The sequence below is a fragment of the Chlorocebus sabaeus genome, chromosome 5 (assembly GCF_047675955.1).
Source record: "Chlorocebus sabaeus isolate Y175 chromosome 5, mChlSab1.0.hap1, whole genome shotgun sequence".
In the NCBI taxonomy this organism is placed as follows: domain Eukaryota; kingdom Metazoa; phylum Chordata; class Mammalia; order Primates; family Cercopithecidae; genus Chlorocebus; species Chlorocebus sabaeus.
The window spans coordinates 8,521,805-8,543,964 of record NC_132908.1 but is presented as its reverse complement, the minus strand read 5'-3'; the positions used below and the strand labels follow the sequence as shown (position 1 = coordinate 8,543,964).

The 22,160-nt window shown below is 47.9% G+C and overlaps 1 protein-coding gene across 4 annotated transcripts in view; it reads left to right on the top strand.

The window, feature by feature from the left end:
• Positions 1-22,160, top strand: part of TMEM114 (transmembrane protein 114) — a 51,405-nt gene that overhangs the window by 7,571 nt on the left and 21,674 nt on the right. Inside the window, exons 3-5 of one of the 4 annotated variants that reach the window (XM_007984964.3) lie at positions 11,665-11,802; positions 13,219-13,350; positions 14,187-14,775. The exons of 1 other annotated variant lie outside the window; for it this stretch is intronic. In XM_007984964.3, the coding sequence (XP_007983155.3) occupies positions 11,665-11,802; positions 13,219-13,350; positions 14,187-14,419 (503 nt within the window). In that variant the 3' untranslated portion in view covers positions 14,420-14,775. Of the gene's footprint in view, positions 1-11,664; positions 11,803-13,218; positions 13,351-14,186; positions 14,776-22,160 lie in introns of those variants that run through there. 2 more of the 4 variants (XM_007984974.3, XM_007984994.3) reach the window with 2 other exon arrangements.

Sequence of the window (22,160 nt, the reverse complement as noted above, 5' to 3'; positions counted from 1 at the left end):
TCTTTCTTTCCCTTTCTCCCTCTCCCTCTTTCTCTCTCTCTGTCTCTCTTTCTCTCTTTCTTTCTTTTGTCTGTCTGTCTCGCTCTGTTGCCCAGGCTGGAGTGCAGTGCTGAGATCTCGGCTCACTGCAGCTTCCACCTCCTGGATTCAAGCAATTATCCTGAGCCTCCTGCTTCAGCCTTCTGAGTAGCTGGGACTACAGATGTGCACCACCATGCCCGGATAATTTTTGTATTTTTGTAATTTTAGTAGAGATGGGGTTTCACCATGTTGGCCAGGCTGGTCTCCAACTCCTGACCTCGAGTGATCCGCCCACCTCGGCCTCCCAAAGTGCTGGGATTACAGGCATGAACCACCACACCCAGCCTACCTAGCAGTTTGTTTCTACTCTGCTGAAGCAATGCAACACTGATTATAGTTTCAGTGTAATGTGTGTATATTAAGACTAGAGGTCATGGTAGCCCAGAGGAGCTCCTAGCCTGTTTCTGGGGTTCAGAGTCCTGCTATCCAACATTGCCTCTTTCGGACAGGAAACCAGAAACCTGCGTTACAGGAAGGAAAGCAGATTCAGAGTCATGAGGCAGGACTGAGCTTGGTATGTTCCAGAAATAGCAGGAAGACTGGTGTTTCTGGAGGCTGATGTGGAAAATGCTTCTTCAGGGCACTTCCTGTTTTTTTTTTTTTTTTTTTTTTTTCTGTGTCTTACCTCAGCTGTGTCTCCTAAGAGCCCGTGAGAGAGGCCAGGCTGACCAGATGAGGACACCAGACCCAGAGAGGTCAGACGCCTTGTCCAACACAGCACGCCAGTGGTGGAAGCTGAACTGAGAGGAAATGGTCTGGCCTGGCTGTCCTCTGAGGCGACCAGGTTGGAAAATCACAAGATTTGATTTCCAGTTTTTCTGGGTGCTGGGCTGTTGCAGTGACATGGAAAATTAAAACCAGCCCACCCACGATGCCTGGTGCAAATTGCAAGAGTGGAGGAGGTGAGGGACAGAGCAAGGATTGGGAACATAAGTACGTGAAGAGGCTGCCTGAGCCCAGGAGGGAGGAACTCTTGGTGTGATTTACGCATAGCTGTGCTGCAGGCAGGCAGGGAGGAAGCAGGTGCCTGTGGATCTTCGCTCCTCTGGGCACAAGGGACTGGGCTTCAGGCTGCCTTTCTGAGGTGCCCATTAAAAAGTCAAGGCCACATTTTAAACTAACAAAAGTTCATATTTAAAGCAAGTCCACTTCTGACTGGGCCCGGTGGCTCACACCTGTAATCCTAGCACTTTGGGAGAGCAAGGTGGTGGATCACTTGAGGCCAGGAGTTTGAGAGCAGCCTGGCCAACTTGGCAAAACCCTGTCTCTACTAAAAATACAAAAATTAGCCAGGCATGGTGGCGTGTGCCTGTAGTCCTAGCTACTTGGGAGGCTGAGGCACGAGAATTGCTTGAGCCCAAGAGCCAGAGGTTTCAGTGGGCCGAGATCACACAATTGCATGCCAGCCTGGGCAACAGAGTGAGACCCTGTCTCTCTCTCACACACACAAGTCCACTTCTTGGTATCAGCCATGTGAGGCTTCTAGGAAGTTCACCATACCAGATTGAAACTGAAAAACAAGATATATACAGCCCAGTGCCCACAGATGGAGAAATGGCTAGACATTTTAGGTGTATATTCATGTTATGGAATATTATATAGCCTGTAAAAAGAATCTACTAATGCATATTAGTATAAATATTATATAGCCTATAAAAAGAAAATATTAAGATGTATTATGGAATGAAAAAAGCAAGTTACAGAGTGTTATGGGCAGTAGGATGTCATTTATTATCCCCGCCTCAAAGAAACTCCCCAATATTACACCTTTTCTGCGGGTATATAACAAAATTGTAAGATGCACGTTCATGTGCCATTAAGATAGACAAATATACTGCCAATTATGATTGTGAGGTGCTATGGATGGTCAAACATACTCTGTTTTCAGATCTGTTAAAGTATGATAAAGGCTGGGTGTGGTGGCTCACGCCTGTAATCCCAGCACTTTGGGAGGCTGAGGCAGGTGGATCACTTGAGCTCCGGAGTTCTAGACCAGTCAGGGCAACATGGTGAAACCCTGTCTCTACCAAAAATACAAAAAATTAGCTGGACATGGTGGCATGTGCCTGTGGTCCCAGCTACTTGGGAGACTGAAGTCGGAGGTTGCTTGAGCTTGGGAGATGGAGGTTGCAGTGAGCCGAGATAAGGCCCATGGCACTCCAGCCTGGGTGTTAGAGTGAGACCCTGTCTCAGAAACAAACAACAAAAAAAGTATGATCAAGTGTGCATTGTAGAATTTGAGGAATATGTGAATATATAGAAAAATTATAAATGTATAAAAACTGGGACGATGCACGCCGAGCCATTTACAGGGGTCACTCTGGAAAGGAGAGGAAGACACAGGGCTTGGAGTGGTGACCAAAAGGGTCTTGTTTTAATTTTTTCTTTTTTTTAATTTATTTTGAGATGGAGTCTCGCTCTGTCGTCCAGCCTAGAGTGCAGTGGTGTGATCTCACCTCACCGCAGCCTCTGCCTCCCAGGTTCAAGTGATTCTCCTGCCTCAGCCTCCCGAGTAGCTGGGATTACAGGTGCATGTCACCACGTCTGGCTATTTTTTGTGTTTTTACAAGAGACAAGTTTTTGCCATGTTGGCCAGGCTGATCGCAAACTCCTGGCCTCAAGTGATCTGCCTGCCTTGGCCTCCCAGAGTGCTGGGATTACAGGCATGCATCGTACTGGGCCTTGTTTTAATTTTTTCTAAGAAGAATGTTATCATGTGCTGATGTAAAGCAAGCTCCAAGAGGGCTGCCTCTGTGGTTGGATTTCTCATTAGTGTGGCTCGTAGGGTTATTTTTGATCCTGGCTCACCTCTCCAGCTGCAAGAGCTGAGATATTGCTACTTTGGATGTCTCCTGCTTCTGGATGTTGGCATTTTCTGTCCCCTCTTTTGGGAATCACTCTCCTACCTCTCAGCCCAGTTAACGCCTCACCGTCTTGCCTCCAGGTCTCAGCTGAGACCTCTCCTCACTCAGGAAGCGTTTCTTAACTTCTCAAGCTAGAGTACGTGTCCACGTCTGCATGACCCCTTTGTCTGCTTCCTTTGCAATCTCATTCCAGCTCTGACACTTCATGGCCATTAGATCTTGGGGTATTTGATGTAAGTTCCCTTGAACCTCAATTTTCCCACCTGTGAAATGGGAATTAAAAACTCCTACCTGGTAGAGTCTAAGTTGAAGATGAGAAAGAGACAATTATTCTCATATTCGGTGCCCACGGCTCTAGAAGGTCAGAGTCCAATTGACAGGTGAGGAAAACGAGACCTGAGCGATGATGTGGTTTGCTTGGGTAAGAGGCAGAGTCGGGATTTGAACCCACATCTTTGCTTGGAGACTCCTGCTCTTTCCATATCCTAACAATACCTCTTGGAGGTAGTCCCCATCCTCCAGGACAGACTCAAGGGGAGATATATATATATATATATATATATATTTTTAAAGCTACTTCCTTACCAGGCATAACAGGACTGAGCTCTTTCTGAAGTCTCAAAGTCACACTGACAAGGTTAGAAAATAAAGGCGGTGATATTTCTTCCTTGTAGTAAGTGGATCCTGAGACCTTCTTCTTTTGCCAGAGCTTTGGATGTTCCTGGGGTAAGAGACATCCCTCCACTCTGTGTAAGGGCACTAACCACTCCGGGGCTTCCTGACCTCGCAGACATCATGGAAGACTGCTTTCCCCCTTGAGCAGCTCTTCGAACAGCATGATAATGGAGCAGTCACAAACACATCTTTTGTTTTTGGTGTGAACATCTTTGCTGATTTCTGGGGTTGCTTTTCTCTTGACTTGCAACAAAGCATTTTGCATCTAAAATATCTCTGCACTTGGGCACACACGTTTACCTTTGATGAAACAATACCCTGCCATTATTTTATTTTATTTTATTTTATTTTATTTTATTTTATTTTATTTTATTGTTTTGTTTTGTTTTGTTTTCTTGAGATAGAGTCTCGCTCTGTCTTCCAGGCTGGAGTGCAGTGGTGCAGTCTCGGCTCACTGTAACCTCTGCCTCCCAGGTTCAAGCGATTCTCCCACCTCAGGCTCCCAAGTAGCTGGGATTACAGGCGTGAGCCACCATGCCCAGCTAATTTTTGTATTTTTAGTAGAAAGGGGGTTTCACCGTGTTGCCCAGGCTGGTCTTGAACTTCTGACCTCAGGTGATCTGCCTGTCTCAGCCTCTCAAAGTGCTGGGGTTACAGGTGTGGGCCGCCACGCCCAGCCAACATTTTAATATTACTAGTAATTCCATGTAATAATCATTGCTATCATCTATTGAGTACCCACTGTATGCCATCCAAGACGTGGCACTGTGTGGATGGTGTCACTCCTAAAAAGATATGCTCATGTACTAAGCCCCAGGACCTGCGAATGTGATTTATGCAGAAAGAGCATCTTTGCAGGTGTGATTCAGACTCTCGAGATGAGATAACCTTGGACTAACTTGGTGGGCCCTAAATCCTATGACAAGTGTCCTTATAAGAGGAGGAGAAGGTGGCCATGTGTAGATGGAGGCAGAGATTGGAGTGATGTAGCCACAAGCCAGGGAGCCTCACAGATTGCCAACGGCCCCCAGGACATGAGAGAGGCGAGGAAAGATTCTCTCATAGAACCATCAAAGGGGGCCGGGCGCGGTGGCTCAAGCCTGTAATCCCAGCACTTTGGGAGGCCGAGACGGGCGGATCACGAGGTCAGGAGATCGAGACCATCCTGGCTAACACGGTGAAACCCCGTCTCTACTAAAAATACAAAAAACTAGCCGGGCGAGGTGGCAGGCGCCTGTAGTCCCAGCTACTCCGGAGGCTGAGGCAGGAGAATGGCGTAAACCCGGGAGGCGGAGCTTGCAGTGAGCCGAGATCGCGCCACTGCACTCCAGCCTGGGGCACAGAGCAAGACTCCGTCTCAAAAAAAAAACAAAAAAAACAGAACCATCAAAGGGAACATGGTCCGCTGATATCTTGATTTTGTACTTTTGGCCTCCAGAACTGTAAGAGACCAAATTCCTGTTGCTCAGAAGCCACCCAGTTTGCCTTCATGTGTGACAGTGGCCACAGGAAACGAATACCACCACCTGGTCCAAGAACAAGGCCTCCCTGCCACTGCCCCCGTTTTTCTGCATCATCACACTTATGTCCTTTGTGAGACATCACAACCTGCAGTGGTCTTTGTTTCCTTGCTTCCTGGCTACTCTGTCTCCTGTGCCCATCTGCGAACTCCATCAGGGCAGTGGCCTTGTTCAATGTGGTGTCCCCAGGCACTGGGGACCCCGAGGCGTCTGTTTCTGAATGAATGCATGTGCTCAGGGTTGAGTGCAGTGCTTTTGAAAACACTGCCGGTGGCTCATGCCTATAATGCCAGCACTTTGGGAGGTCGGGGTGGGTGGATCACCTGAGGTCAGGAGTTCAAGAGCAGCCTGACCAATATAGTGAAATGCTGTCTCTACTAACAAATACAAAAATTATCCAGGAGTGATGGCGGGCGCCTGTAGTCCCAGCTCCTCAGGAGGCTGAGACAGGAGAATTGCTTAAACCCAGGAAGTGGAGGTTGCAGTGATCTGAGATGGAATCACTGCATTCCAGCCTGGGTGACAGAGTGAGACTCCATCTCAGAAAGAAAAGAAAAAGAAAACATTGCCAATCCAGAAAACAACCCTGCAGGGAGGTCTTAGGTCTTAATTTTTTTTTTTTTTTTTTTTGAGACGGAGCCTTGCTCTGTCGCCCAGGCTGGAGTGCAGTGGCGTGATCTCGGCTCACTGCAAACTCCGTCTGCTGGGTTCACGCCATTCTCCTGCCTCAGCCTCCTGAGTAGCTGGGACTCCAGGTTCAACCACCATGCCTGGATAGTTTTATTATTATTATTTTTGTATTTTTAATTGAGATGGGGTTTCACCGTGTTAGCCAGAATGGTCTCGATCTCCTGACCTCGTGATCCACCCGCCTCGGCCTCCCAAAGTGCTGCGGTTACAGGTGTGAGCCACCGCACCCGGCCAGGTCTTAAATATTTTTTACAAATGAGGAAATGAGGGCTCAGAGAGGTAAAGGGACTTACCTAAGGTCACAGGGTTAGTAAGAGTATCTGGCTGGCCTCAGACCGAAGATCCTTCTCTCCCAAGACCATCAACAGGGAATGATGGAACTGAGGCGGAAATCCAAGGTTCAGGAAGTTTGCATTTGAGTCCAACGCAGTAGCTGCCCCCACATCATTCCTCTCTAGCTGTTAAAGGCAGACACCTTTGACAGCTTCAGGGTCTGTGGGAGAAGGAAAGGGCCAATTAGGTCTGCAGAGCAGAGGTAAGGGAAGTGGCTCTGGATGAGGGCTTGAGCCCCAGTCATCTGCTGTGGTCCTTATGTCAAGATGAATATGGTCCATTTCCGTTTTCAGATGAGAAAATCGAAGCTCAGTGGGGCAGCTTGTCTGAAGTCACATGGCTAGTAAGAACCACACTCAGGTCTGACTCTAAATACTCCACACTTTTCTCTAAAATTCACTGCCTTAAATGGAGGGCCTGTGATCATGTGGACTTAGCCTGGCATCTCTGAACTAACACACGGCTGGCTGAGTCTCTTAAGGCACCACTTTCGCCTGACATTACAGCAATTTATGTCTACATCTGAATTTCCTTTCTGAATTATAAGTTCCAAGGAGGTGGGATTTATGTCTGATTCAACTTTGTACCTCTGCAATACCCATCCCAAAATAATGCAGCTATTAGATGCTCAGCAAATGCTCAGTTTCCTTCCTCCCTCCCTCCCTCCCTCCCTCCCTCCCTTCTTCCCTCCCTCCCTCCCTCCCTCCCTTCTTCCCTCCCTCCCTCCCTCCCTCCCTTCTTCCCTTCCCTTCCCTCCCTCCCTCCCTCCCTCCCTCCCTCCCTCCCTCCCTTCCTTCCTTCCTTCCTTCCTTCCTTCCTTCCTTCCTTCCTTCCTTCCTTCCTTCTCTCATTCATTAACTCAGCCATCCATTGCACAGGGAGCATGTACTACCTTCTAGGTTCTGGGTTGCAAGTCACTGGGCATTCGGGATGTGCAAGAATACATCACAAGAAAGACATTTTCCAGGTCCTGCCGGCCTTTGATTCCTGCCACCTCTGTCCTGCTCCATCATATCCTCCCCGCTCGCCAGTGCCTGGGAGAGCCCCTGGCCCCTGCCAATGCCCTCCAGCCTGAGACCACTGGGGACACCCCTGCAGTTCAAGTTGGGGTTTATTACTCATTGCAGCAAAGGAGAACACACACCATGGGGAGCCGTGGGGTGTCTCAGTAAGAGGTTGCTAGGAAGGACTTACGGGATTCGGGCTTTGATGGGGTGGCTTTGGAGGGTCTGAGGAGTTGGAGGTTTGCTCTGGACTGGGTAATATCAGGAAGCGGAGACAATTCTGTGACCGAATATCTCAATCTTATCTACAGGGAGGCAGACGAGCTGTGTTGAGCAAGTAGGGACACTCATGTCAGCTGGGAGAAGGAGGTGTGGATATTCTGTGGGTGGCACAGAGACCTTGTTTTCACCTCTGCTTAGGCAGCCTGTGGAGGGCCCTTGCTGGGCCTCATTGTGTTGTGGTCTCAGATGATCTCATCTGATGTCGGAGTTCTACGATATTATATCCAGCAGAATACCGCAGTCTAGCTATGAGCGCCACGCCAGTTCCCAGAAGCTGGAAACTGTTTCTTTATTTTTATTTATTTATTTATTTATTTATTTATATTTTTTAGTAGAGACGGGGTTTCACCATGTTAGCCAGGGTGGTCTTGAACTCCTGACCTCGTGATCCACCCGGCTCGGCCTCCCAAAGTGCTAGGATTACAGGCATGAGCCACCGTGCCCGGCCTGGAAACTGTTTCTTTCTCTCCATCACAGGGGTTCATTAGAGACTTGTTGATGAACGGGAATCAGGTCTCATGACCTTAGATCTGTGTTTGGTTGTAACAGGTTTTCCGTATTACCAAAAGGTGTGCAAGATTTCACGCACGTTATTTCATTTAGATAGCACAATATCAAGCTGAGAATAACAGTTAACACTTTTATTAGGTTTATGATGTGACAAGCACTATTCTAAGAAGTTTGTCCATTTTATCTCATCCTCAGTACACAATCCTGTGAAGTGCATCCTCTTAGTATTCCCATTTAGTTGATGAGAAAACTGAGGCTTGAAAGTTATAAAGTAACTCGCCTACAGCCCCTCAGCTAGAAGTGATAGGGCTGACATTGAAACCCTGGTGAGCATAGGTGGCAGGTGTTGCATCAGTGTTTACTGAAACAATAAACGGAGAAGTGGGGTGACCAGTTGTCCTGGTTTATCCTGCCTGGTCCCTGTAGACACCTATGGTCACGGTAGATAATTTAATACCGTTGATGATTGTTTGATTCTCAAAACTGTGGTTTGGATGGTCAATCATACACATACTCCATCAACATGCCGGCAAGAGAGGAACTGTCTGTGACTTATTTCTTTGTCTTCAGTGCTCAGTGTGGAGCTAGACTCACAGCAGACACTCTTAATATGTTTGCTGACTTTAATAAGTTCTAGGAGATCAGTGGGCAAGTATTTTTACTCTTGTTTTGCCGACAAGGCTCAGAGTGGTCCAGTCATTTGTCCAGAGTCACACAGCTTGTATGGCACAGATCCTTATTCAGTGGTCTTTTGACTGTAACCCCTCACTCTGAAACTACATATCCACCATGTCCCAAATAACCCAGTCCCCACAAAATTGGTGGTGATGATTATTTTTATCATATTCACATTCCAAAGGGGAATATCTTCCCTAGGCGCATTCAGAGATGTGGCTAGCGATGGGAACATTTGCAAGTAGAACAGAACTTGGAATCAACATTATGTTCTAAAACCACAATCCTGGGGAAAAAAAAACATAGCAAAGAATAGGGCACACACACAAAGAAAGCTAAACCAAATTTCAGCAGGAGATTTTACAAGTCTCTCCTGGGTAACTTGTTCTTACCCAGACATTTAATTGAATGTGGACATCAAGGCAGCTTGCAGCATGACTGCGGAACTCACATGGGGCCGCCATGGCTGCATCAGCTCTGGGAAACCTCATTAATTTCTGAATGAGAAATGATTTCCTTTCTCGGCCACAGTCTGAGACGATGGTGTGCGGGGGATGGATTTTAAAGGACTAGGTGTTTGCATGAGCTGTGGTACTTCCCTGCCCAAGATTTTTCCCTGAAAAAGAAAGAAAGAAAGGAAGAAAGACCATAGGTCTCATCCCCTGTAATCCATTTCATCCCAGGACAGCCCTGAGAGGAAGTTCAGTCTTGTTTTCTTGACTCACCAAAGTTACTGCCACTTGAGGGACTGAAGACAAAGTGATTTGGTCACAGTGGAGGTCACAGACCAAATTATTATTCTCATCATCTTTATTATTGGTAGAGTTATGATTTATTTAGTGCCTGCTCTATGGGACACAAGACTGCATATCTTACTACATCGCCCCATGTTGCCCTATGGGCTTTACAAGTATTATTCTCATGATAATTCTGTGAGCCGTATACTTTTACCTCCATTTCATAAGAAGTGGAAATGGAGGTTCTGAGTAATTACATGACATGCCTAGGACCCCAAAGTCAGCCTGAATTCGAGTGCAAATAATCTGGCTTTGAAGTCTATATTTTTCGTCGCCATGAAGTCGTCTCTTAGGCTTCCTCAGTTTTTTTCTTATTGCCTAGAAACTGCCGTATTTTTCCTGCCTGAGAGCCACACTGTCTAGCTCAAAGTTCACTCATTCACTCACTCATTCATTCAATACGTTGGTCAACACACATCTCTTCAGCACTTACCATGTCCCAGAACAGAACCTCTGCTAGAAACTCAGGGACACAATTGTGCACAAGGAAATAAGATCAAATAAGATCCTCCTTGCCAAGGAACTCATGTCCTGTCAGGTGAGACATAAAAGTGACTCAGATGCCCTCAACACTAGGTAATAAATGCCTGTCCATATGGGGTGCTGAGGGGGCACAGAGGAAGGGCACTTGGCTGGATGGGCAGTGGTGAATACAGAGTAAGGAAAGACTTCCCAGAACAAACAATGCTTAGCCTGTACTAAAGGATGAGAAGGAAGTATTTATTTTCATACTGAAGGATGAGAAGAAAGTATTTATTTTCATACCTATCCTATTGCCAAAAGGATTTAAAGATGCTTGGCACCCAGCTCATAGTAAACAACCAATACACATTTGGTAAATGAAGGATGGATAAAAAAATAACTTTGCACTTGTTTCCCTTTTTTCTTTGCATGCTGGGAAGCTCAGAGCCAAAGTAGTGGCAGAGGTATAGACCCTGAAACCTTAGACTTCCTCCTTTCCTCTTCCTCTTCCTCCATTCACCCCCCACCATGGGTCTTGACTTTCATGTCATTCATTCTGTTCTACTTGCTGATTTTATAGATTATATTAATATTTGTCTTTGACTATTTGGGCTTGGGAGTTCTCTAGAATTGGTCCCAGATCTTATTAAAGAGGAGGCAAGAGAAATACATTCAATGCAGGATTGTTCTCCAGGTGGATCCGTTCGACTTTGCAATCCAGGGGCAGCATCTCCCCCTTCACTTTGGTTATCCCACACATCATGTGGTCTTCATGCCCTGAGAATAACAGTGTCCCCTTTAGTTCTCTCAATGCCCAAAGCCCTTCATCCACAGAGTCCCTGCTCCCCCATCCCATTCAAAAAGCTTGCATGATGCAATCAAGGTGCTGGCAAAAACTTTAAACAAAACAAAACCCAAAAAGCTTGCACGAGGCTCCTTCTTGTGGTGACAAACATGTTCTTGTAGAGAACAGGGCGGGCACTCCGGTCAGTGAAGCCAGCCTTGGGAGAAGGATAACTTCTAAATGATCAGCAAGTGCTGTCCCCACATGCCGTGCTAAAGACCACAGTGGCTTTTAGATCTCCTAAGGTCCCATGGCTGTGGAGGCAGAGCTAAGCACAAACCACTGCCAGCCATCCCCCAATCCCAAGTACTCCCTAACACCCAGCTCTTGTAATGAATAATTAATGATGTGTGTGAGCATCTGCATTATGGCTCCCCTCTTGTTAGAAACCAGCTCTGGCCAGGCACAGTGGCTCACACCTGTCATGCCAGCACTTTGGGAGGCCAAGGTAGGAGGATCGCTTGAGTCCAGGAGTTTGAGACCAGTCTGGGCGACATATCAAGACCTCATCTTTACCAAAAATCAAAAAATTAGCCGGGTGTGGTGGTGCACACCTGCAGTCCCAGCTACTCGGGCAGCTGACGTGAAAGGTTCCCTTAAGCCCAGGAGGTTGAGGCTGCAGTGAGCCATGGTCATGCCATTGTACTCCAGCCTGGGTGACAGAGCAAGACCCTGTCTCAAAAACAAAACAAACAATAACAAACAACAACAAAAACAACAACAAAGCACACAGCCTTGCACACGATGAGCCTCAACCGCCGTCGCCATGGTCATCATCATCATGAGAAACAGTAGAAGTAATAGTCACAGGGCCAGTGACAGTGTGGATTTTCCCCAGCTCCAGTAGGTGCTCGGGAAGTGTTGGTTGATTGAATGAAGGATGTTAGTAACTCTCCTCTGCCTGGTATCCTCTCTATCTCTTCTAAGCCATGCATGGGACGTTTGTGATTCTGCTGCCGCTCAGCCTGATCCTGATGGTTTTTGGGGGGATGACAGGGTTTCTGAGCTTCCTCCTCCGAGCCTACCTCCTCCTTCTGCTCACTGGAACTCTCTTCCTCTTTGGAGGTAGGTGCCCACCCTGCCTGGGGCTCTGGCTTGTGGTCTGGGGGTTGGGCGTTGGCTACTGTGTATGAACCCTCAGCAAAGGAGGAGGATCCCAGGACCTCGTGGGGTTCATTTTCCCCTTCTGGGATATCAGTTGGAAGAGATGAGTGGTTTCCAGTCCAGAATCACTTCGTCTCTGGTTCCAAGACGGGAGCAGTGCAGAGGGAGCAGCTTCCAAGAATCGCTTTTATTATTTCACCAAAGAAGCCGTGTATATTACCTTTGCCCGAACTCATGATGGCTTCAGGCTTTAGGGCTGTGAGCTGGCAAGAGACCCTCGCTCCAGCCACCCTCAAGCTCCCCTGCTGATCAGCCGTTCTGATCGATACTGCTTTGATTGACTGAAAAACGGGCAGGACCAGGCTCAGAAAGACAAACACCTCATGGTCTCCTTTCTATGTAGAATCCAGAAGAGTCAAATTCACAGAAGCAGAGAATGGAACAGGCTGGTGGGGCAGGGGAGCGGGGGGAGATGTTGGTCAAAGAGCACACAATTTCAGTTCAAAAGGAGGAAGTCCAGTGACCTATTGGGCATCACGGTCACATCACGTTAACAACAGCCTATTGTGTTCTTGAAAATCGCTGAGAGTAGATTTTAGTTCTCACCACACACAAAAGAAATGCTAACTATGTGAGGCCGTGCCTGTGTTGAATAACTCGACTGAGCCATTCCACAGTGTACACATGCGTATCAAACCCTTGTGCCGTGCACCATAAATACATATGTTTACTTGTCAAGTAAACAGCAGTACACACGAAAACAAGACAAAACAAAACAACAGGTGGACAGACATCGGCTAGGTTCGCACCATTGGTTGGTTCAGTGGACCAGACGTTTTGAAAAATGGGACCTTGGCCGGGCACGGTGGCTCACGCCTGTAATCCCAGCACTTTGGGTGGCCGAGGTGGGCGGATCATGAGGTCAGGAGATCAAAACCATCCTGGCTAACACGGTGAAACCCCGTCTCTACTAAAAATATAAAAAATTAGCTGGGTGTGGTGGTAGGTGCCTGTAGTCCCAGCTACTCGGGAGGCTGAGGCAGGAGAATGGCGTCAACCTGGGAGGCGGAGTTTGCAGTGAGCCGAGATCATGCCACTGCACTCCAGCCTGGGCGACAGCGAGACTCTGTCTCAAAAAAAAAAAAAAAAAAAAAAAAAAAAAAAAAAAAAAAAAGTGGGACCTGGCACATGGCTGGCTGCCTTACGGCTCCCTGTATCCCTGTGTATTTAAAATGTTCCTTAAAAAAAGAAAAAAAAGCAGTGTTGACATGCACCCTTGGAATCCACAGAGGGAAAAAAGCAAAAGGGATGTCTGGAGGTGAAAATATTGCAAAGCTCTCATTTCCTCTAACCACTCACTATTATTATTAATACTAGCATTCATAGTTCACCCAATGACAAATTCTCAAAACCAGCACTGCCTGATAGAAGTTTCTGTGATGGTGGAGAAGTTCCCTAGTCCGTGCCGAGCATCGGGAGCTGCAAACCAGGCCAGGGCAGCGAGTGCTGGTAGGGACTGAGCTGTTAACTTTATTTAAATTAATTAAATTTAAATAGCCATGTGTAACTGGCCAGTAGCTATTGTACTGGACCATGTGGCTCAAATCTAATATCTGTGGAAAACCACCAAGGGTCAGGCACCATTCTAGGTGCTGGGGAATTGAAAATGAGCAAAACCAACACGAGCATGTCTGCCCTCTGGAAACTCATGGGAGACAGATGTTAGTTAAATAATTACACAAACACGCCTGCAATCCCAGCACTTTGGGAGACTAAGAGAGGCAGATCACTTGAGGTCAGGAGTTTGAGACCAGCCTGGCCAATATTGTGAAACCCTGTCCCTACTGAAAATACAAAAATTAGCCGGGCCTGGTGGTGGGCACCTGTAGTCCCAGCTACTCAGGAGGCTGAGGCAGGAGAATAGCTTGAACCTGGGAGGCGGAGCTTGCAGCAAGCTGAGATTGCACCACTGCACCACCACACTGGGCGACAGAGTGAGACTCCGTCTTAAAAAAAAAAAAAAAAATTACACAAACGAATGCAAAGTTGCAATTGTGACCTGGGCAGTGATGGGCAGCTGTATGGTGCTGTGGAATCACTGCTCAGGCAAGTCCAGGAATCGAAGCCTGAGCTGTGATGTGTGGGAAGGGTAGGAGTTGCTGATGACAGACAGAGAAGCAGGGGTGAGTGCATCTAGTGGGGAGACCAGCAGGCACAAAGGTCCTGCAGCAGGAAGGAAAGAGGACGCTGGACATCGGGCAGCGTGGCTGGGCAGGGCGAGGAGGAAGAGGGGAGTGCTGGGGTGGGGTGGGGGTTGATCTGCTCTCCCTTTGCCCTCCCTGCAGCCATGGTGACCCTTGCTGGGATCAGTGTCTACATAGCATATTCAGCTGCCGCCTTCCGGGAGGCGCTATGTCTCCTGGAGGAGAAGGCCCTCCTGGACCAGGTCGACATCCACTTCGGCTGGTCCCTGGCCCTGGGTTGGATCAGCTTCATCGCGGAGCTGCTCACCGGGGGGGCCTTCCTGGCAGCAGCCCGTGAACTCAGCCTGAGACGGAGGCAGGACCAGGCCATATGAGCCTGGGCACTGGGTCATGAAGGGGAGGGAGGGGTTTGGCCCCGGAGCTTCATGGACCCATCTTCATGGGCTATGGCCTCCTCTTCCTCAAAGGCCACTTGGGGAGGCCAGGCACCACCCCCGTCCCCCACAAATCCCCGCGGACTAAGCTCGGGGCCTGGCTGTTATCCTAGTGCTTGTGTGCTCATGTGCGTGTGTGTCCGTGTGGCCTGGAGGAGCCTGAGGGAGTGCCAAACCTCTTTACAAGAAATAAAAACGATCCTTTAATCACACACAGAGTTTTACAGATTGCAAAGTCCTTGCGCCCCTCCGACTTCATTTCCTTCTCACCCGTGTCCGTTGGATCAGCTCCTTGGTGGACCTGAGAAAGGGAGAGGGCGCCCTACCTCCTGGGCCCTGTAGTGCATTGAGCTCTCTCTGGGGAGCTTTGGCCTGGAGTTCCTTTTGCTCTAAAATAACTCTGGCATGACATTGGCTTTCTGCAGGGTTGGGTTAGGTCTGCAATATGAAGCTGCAAGACTCCCAAGAGGCTGGCCAATTGATAGAGCGCTCTTCAAGACTAATCATACCTTTTCCATCCTCCCCCAGAAAAATCCAATCCTCCTTTCATCCTGGTGTTCTGCCCCTGGGAATGGGCGCCACCTCCAGGTCCCCTGAGGCAGTGCTGTTCCCATTTAGCGTGCCCGAGACTCTATGGGCTTGTTGGTACTCACGGGCTGATGCCACCCCCAGGGTGTCTGAGCCGGGAGGACTGGGTGAAGCCCAAGAACTCACATTTCTTTCTTCTTTTTTTTTTTTGTTTTTGAGATGGAGTCTTGCTCTGTCGCCCAGGCTGGAGTGCAGCGGCGCAATCTCGGCTCACTGCAAGCTCCGCCTCCTGGGTTCACACCGTTCTCCTGCCTCAGCCTCCTGGAGTAGCTGGGACTACAGGCGCCTGCCACCACGTCTGGCTAATTTTTTGTATTTTTAGTAGAGACGGGGTTTCACCGTGTTAGCCAGGATGGTCTCGATTTTTCTGACCTCGTGATCCGCCCACCTCAGCCTCCCAAAGTGTTGGGATTACAGGCGTGAGCCACTGCGCCCAGCAGGAACTCACATTTCTAACCAACTTCCAGGCAACACTGAGGCTTCTGGCCCAGAGCCACACTTTGCATAAATGCTGAGGTGGGGTGTTTGTTAAGTGACAGAGAAGGGTTGTCACCTTGCTGCTCTTAGAATCACCTGGGTGATTCCCAAAATCCTGCTGCTCTGGCTACATCCTTGATCTGATATTCTCTAGGGATGGGGTCCAGCCATCAGTGTTTTTAAAGAGCTCTCCAGGCTATTCTAACCCAAAACCATGGCTGAGATTCTGTTCCTGTAAGATTCCAAGTCATGAGATGTAGGGAAGGGCCCGGGGAGCCTTTGGCTTAGGAAACTCTGGGAGGTGCTGATGGTTTGGGGAATACTGATGTGGATTAAAAGATGACAATACCATTATCAACAATATGGCATCATCATCTTAATCATGACATCATCATCACCATGACACCAGCATTGTCATCATCATAGTTGACACCCACTGAGTACTTTCTATGCACCTGTGCTATTCTCAATGCCAGTTGGTCAGTCAGTCATTCAACAAACACCCAAAGGAAGGCCAGTACACACCAGCAACTAGGGGGCAGTGACTCCTCCAGATCCAGCCCTTGCTGTCTGGGGTGCCACATGGTTGAGGAGAGAGAGGCATATGAAATATGTAGCCCGGGATGAGGACTAGGAGATAAGCAAAGCAGGGTACAGATGAGGAAACTGAGGCACCAGCAGGTTAACATAGCTGGACTAAGGGGATAAGGAGAGAAAGGGATGCAACTGGGAGTAAAATTCAGAACTGCCTGATCCCAAGATGATCCTCCCTGGAGTCCCACCAACGCCTGCACTTCTTTACTGGCTGTCTGCTCCTGGGTTCAGGACGTTGCTGCGACATCCCTGTCTAATCTGGAAAGGCGCAAATGAGTGGCTTGCTCACATAGCCCCATGGGGCTAAATAAGTGCTATTGGAAAATCAGTTGCTAGGCTGAGAAACTTTTTGCAAAGTGAGGGCAACCATGCTACCGAAAGGGCGGTCTCTGCTTCCATCTGCTGGTCATATTCTGGAACTGCTCCAGAGGCAAGATTTGATTCCCAAATTCAAAAAACACGTGTTCAGCACTCCTAGCGCCCAGGTGCTGGATTAAATACTGCAGCGCCAGGGTCCTCAGCTGGGGCGATTCTCTCCCCCACCTGACATTTGGCAATGTTTGGAGACAGTTTTGGTTGTTCTTAGTGCGTGTGGGGAGTGGTATTACTGGCATCTCCAGTGGGAAGAGGCCAGGGATGCTTCTCAATGTCCTACGATGCTCAGGACATCTGGTCCCACACGTCCACCTCGGGACATGCTGAGACACTCTGCTAAGCGAGCAACAATGAACAATAACAAACCAAAACATGTGCACTCCAGGATCTGACAACGTCAAAGAATCTCATTCATTCCCCCATCCATTCATGCATTCCATAAATGCCTGCCAGATACCTGCTATGTGTCAGAGATTGTTCCAGGGCCTGGGGACACATGAATGGGGGTGGCCAAGAAGATCTCCACCCTTCCTAGCTCACATGGGAACAGACGATAAACACATGAACCAATAATCTATCTGAGAGATTCAGACAGTGATTAGTGTTATGAAGAAAACAAAACAGGGCAATGAGGCTGGGCGCTATGGCTCACACCTGTGATCCCAGCACTTTGGAAGGCCAAGGCAGGCAGGTCACCTGTGGTCAGGAGTTCGAAACTAGCCTGGCCAACATGGTGAAACCCTGTCTCTACTAAAAATAAAAAAAAATAATAAATAAATAAAAAATAAATTGCCGGGTGTGGTAGCACGCGCCTGTAATCCCAGCTACTCAGGAGGCTGAGGCAGGAGAATCACTTGAACCCAGGAAGCGGAGGTTACAGTGAGCCGAGATTGCACCACTGCACTCACTCCAGCCTGGGCGACAGAGCAAGACTCTGTCTCAAAAAAAAAAACAACCAAAAAAACAACAAAAAACAAAAAAACAAAACAGAAAAAACAGGGTGATGGGATGAAAGGTGTCTGGGAGAAATGCAGCTGCAGGGAGGACAATCAGAAAGGGCCTCTTGGAGGAGGTGGCATTGTACTGAGACCCACATGAAGAACCTACCTGCAGTTAGTGAAACTGTAGACCAGGCAGGTGACAGCACACGCAGAGGCCCTGAGGTGGGAGGAAGCTTCTGTGTTTGAGGGAAAGAAACAGGAGGTGAAGGTAGAGGCAGGAAGGGAGAAGGCAGTGGGCGGTGCCTATGGCCCGTGGTAAGGAGGCGCTGATGATTAAGTGGGGTTGGGATGCTGTTCTGTTCTGTTCTGTTCTATCCTGATCCATTCTTATCTGTTCTGTTCTAGTCTGATCCTTTTTTTTTTTTTTTTTTTGACACTGAGTCTAGCTCTGTCACCCAGGCTGGGGTGCAGTGGCGCAATCTCGGCTCACTGCAACCTCCACCTCCCAGGTTCAAGTGATTCTCCTGCCTCAGCCCTCCGAGCAGCTGGGACTACAGGTGCGCACCACCATGCACCATACCTGGCTAATTTTTTGTATTTTTAGTAGAGACGTGGTTTCACCGTGTTAGCCAGGATGGTCTCAATCTCCTGAGCTCATGATCCACCTACCTCGGCCTCCCAAAGTGCTGGGATTACAGACGTGAGCCACCGTGCCCAGCCCGATCCATTCTGTTTTGATCTGTCCTGCTCTATTCTAATCCATTTGGATCGGTTCTGTTCTATCCTGATCCATTTTGTTCTGATCTGTTCTGTTCCATCCTGTCTTGTCCTCTCCTCTTCTATTTTTCTGTTCCACTTGGACTCTATCTTGAGAGTGACGTGCCTTTGAGACAGTGGTTCTCAAACTTGGCTTTATATTAGCATCACGTGGGGGTCTTATTTAAAAAAACAACCTGTTGCTAACACTTGGGCCCTAATGGAGCCAAATGCAATCAGACACTCGAGGGCAGACCTGGGCATTGTTATTTTCACAAAGTTCCCCAGGTGATTCTGCTGTGCAGGGGAAGTGAGAACAGTTGCTGTAAGACCCTTAGGTCTGTTGTGTGAATGGACCGGCCTGCAGGGGTGGGAGTGGATGCAGGAAGTCCAGGGAGGGGCCTCCCAGGGCCAGATGAGAGGAGAAAGAATTCGGAGCAGGTGGAGGTGTGGTCGGATCCAGGTGTGCTGGACTAACCAGGGGGTTAGAGGAGGGGATTTATACTCATGAGAAGGTAAAGAGGAGGAAGAGGGACTAGGGTGCCTGTCCCTTTGCTGGGGAGGCTCAGCCCAGATTTCTCCCCTCAGGTCCAGATCTGGCTGGAACCCCTGGCAAACAACTGGGCGCTCTCTTTCTCTCAGAGAGGGTGCTCTATCTGGCAAAAAAGATCCACTCATTTATTCTCTCACTCATTTATTCACTCATCATCTACCCATCCATTCATTTACTCACTTGAGTAAATGAATCATTTATAAATAACTATTATTTCTTCACTTATTTATATATTAATTAAATAAGTTATATTTAATTAATAAATAAATAAGTTATATTAATTAATATAATATATTATATATTAATTAATTAATTAAATATAAAGATCATTTCTTCACTTGTTTATATATTCATGCACACATTCAGTCTTTGTTCATTCATAAGTTCACTCGCTTATACCTGTCCCATGCTTCATTCATTCACTCACTTATTCGTTCATTTATTCATACATTTTCCCATTAATCCATTCATGCCTCCAACCGTGCATCCATTCACCCATCCATCATTATCCATTTGCTCACTCACTCACTCATTCACTTACTTATTCACTCACTCATTCATTTACTCATTCACTCACTCATTCACTCCCTCACTCATTCACTCCCTCATTCACTCATTCATTCCCTTATTCATTCACTCACTCATTCACTCACTCACTGATTTACTCATTCACTCATTCCCTCCCTCCCTCCCTCCCTCCCTCACTCACTCATTTACTCATTCCCTCCCTCATTCACTCACTCATTCCCTCACTCATTCCCTCCCTCCCTCACTCACTCATTCACTCACTCATTCCCTCCTTCCCTCACTCACTCATTTACTCACTCGTTCACTCATTCACTCATTCATTCACTCATTTACTCATTCACTCACTCATTCAGTATTCACTCACTCATTCCCTCACTCATTCATTCATTCCCTCACTAATTCCTCCCTCATTCATTCACTCACTCACTCATTACTAATTCATTTATTCACTCATTCATTTATTCACTCACTCATTCACTCCCTCACTCATCACTTGTTCACTCACTTGTTCATACAGTTATTCATTCATTCACTTGCTCATTCATATGTTCATTGACTCATTCATTCAACAGTGACTTATTTGATGCCTGATGTACCAGTGCTGTTTGAAACACCAAGGATTTAACAGTGAACAAAAGTGACTCAAAACCTGCCTTTTGAAGCTGACATTCCAGGGCCTGTGCATGTGTATGTATGAGTGCACGAGTATGACACACAGTAAACATGGCTGGTGGAATGTGGGGTATACTTCCTGGTAAGAAGTTCTATAAAGCAGATAGGGAGAAGGTAGCAGGGAAGAGTGTGTTGTACAATGAATATAATGTGCTGTCCAGTCTTTTGAGAGACCAGCAACTCTTCCTCCTAATTTTGCCTTGATTCATTAGCTCAATAAGTGTTGCCCGAGCCTGTGCTGTAGGCAAGGGAAGGGGAATCTCCCTAGGGCTGGAGAGACAGGGGCAGAGTGTAAACCCAGTGATATGGTTTGTCTGTGTCCCCACCCAAATCTCATGTTGAATTGTAGCTCCCAGAATTCCCACATGTCGTGGGAGGGACCCTGTGGGAGATAATCAAATCATAGGGGCAATTTCTCCCATACTGTTCTCATGGTAGCGAGTAAGTCTCATGAAACCTGACGGTTTTTTAAGAGTTTCCCTTTTTGCTTGGCTCTCATTCTCTCTCTCGCCTGTGGCGACATAAGACGTGCCGTTCAACTTCTGCCATGATCGTGACGCCTTCCCAGCCATGTAGGACTGTGAGTCCATTCAACCTCTTTTTCTTAATAATTTACCCAGTCTCAGGTACATCTTTACCAGCAGTGTGAGAACATACTAATACACCCAGCCTCAGTCCCCAATGCTGACTTTGGTGCCTTCTCCTGCAGGTGAATGTTGGGACTGATGGGGGATCCCAGACATAGTGAGGGCCCCCTGGAAACTTGCCAAGCATGTTCTCATGCCCTGACTGGCAGACAGGAAGCTGAGGTTCACAGAAGAAGAAGACTTGCTCTGGTAGAGGCTGATAGTGAGAGAAACCAGGATGAGACTCGAATTCCAACCTCAGAATCTCCCTTTGACATCTCGGGCTGCCTCCCTCCCTTTCTCCCTTGAGAATAAACAACCTGCCTTTTGGAGCCTGCAGGAAGTGCCTCCTCTGTGCCCAGCCCCTAGTCGCTGAGAATGGGCCACCCTGGCTTGCAAACCTTTGTTAACATGGCAGAGCACTTTAGGGTTTCCAGGGCAAGTTCCAAGGCTCATGTGACCCTTGCCACTGTCCTCCAAGGAGAGGATGCCCACCCTTGCTCCCATTGATGGACAAGCCAACAGAAACTCAGGGAGGTCAGGGATGCATCCAAGATCATTGGCCAGGTCGGGCATGGTGGCTCACACCTGTAGTCCCAATAATTTGGAAGGCCGGACAGGAGGATCGCTTGAGCCCAGGAGTTTGAGACCAGCCTAAGCAACATAGCAAGACCCCATCTCTACAAAATAAATAAATAAATAAATAAATAAATAAATAAATAAATAAAATAGCCGGGTTTGGTGGTATGCACCTGTAGTCCCAGCTACTCAGGAGGCTGAGGTGGGGGAACTGAGCCTAGGAAGTCGAGGCTGCAGTGAGCTGTGATGGCATCACTGCACTCCAGCCTGGGTAACAGAGTGAAATCCTGTCTCAAACAACAATAATAACCACAACAAGATCGTTAGCCAGAAGTTTGCAGAACGGAGACTCAAAGCCAGGTCTTCTGAGTGCCCAGCTAAGCCGCCCACTTCTGCCTCCCATTCAGCCACCCCAGACTCCCAACTTCCCACTCTTAGGGTCTAAAGAGCCTCACAGGGAACTCAGTCCTTGTCCTAGTGCTGCAGCTTCTGTGACATGGAAACCTGGGCTTCACGCACACGCAGCTCCTCCATCATGAGCAGCACGAAGTCAGCAGCATCGCAACTGCAGGGCTCAGGCACCTTCTCCTTGTGAGGGTGGCATGGGGCTTCTGTTAGAACATCTGTGTCTGTCCCATATTCATTTCTATTTCCTCAATGAAATGCTTCTTTTAACAGAGTACTCAGAGCCCCACAAGAGGAACAATGCTTTGATGACTGATAAAATATTCATGCATTGAAAAAGCTGACTCCCCCATCCCCTTCCAGCTTTGTTCCTTGGTCGAGTTTGCTCCTTCCTGCACCCACTGGATTGCTGGGTCCTGGCTTGGAAGTGGCAGCAGGCCGAGGATTCACTTGTAATGCTTGAAGTAGCCATTGGTTTTTCTCCACACCTGGGACGTTGGTCCTGATGTGTGTGATGGAAGCAGCTAATATCAGAACTGGGTGGAATTAAGTCCAGATTCGGTGGCTCACGCCTGTAATCTCAGAGT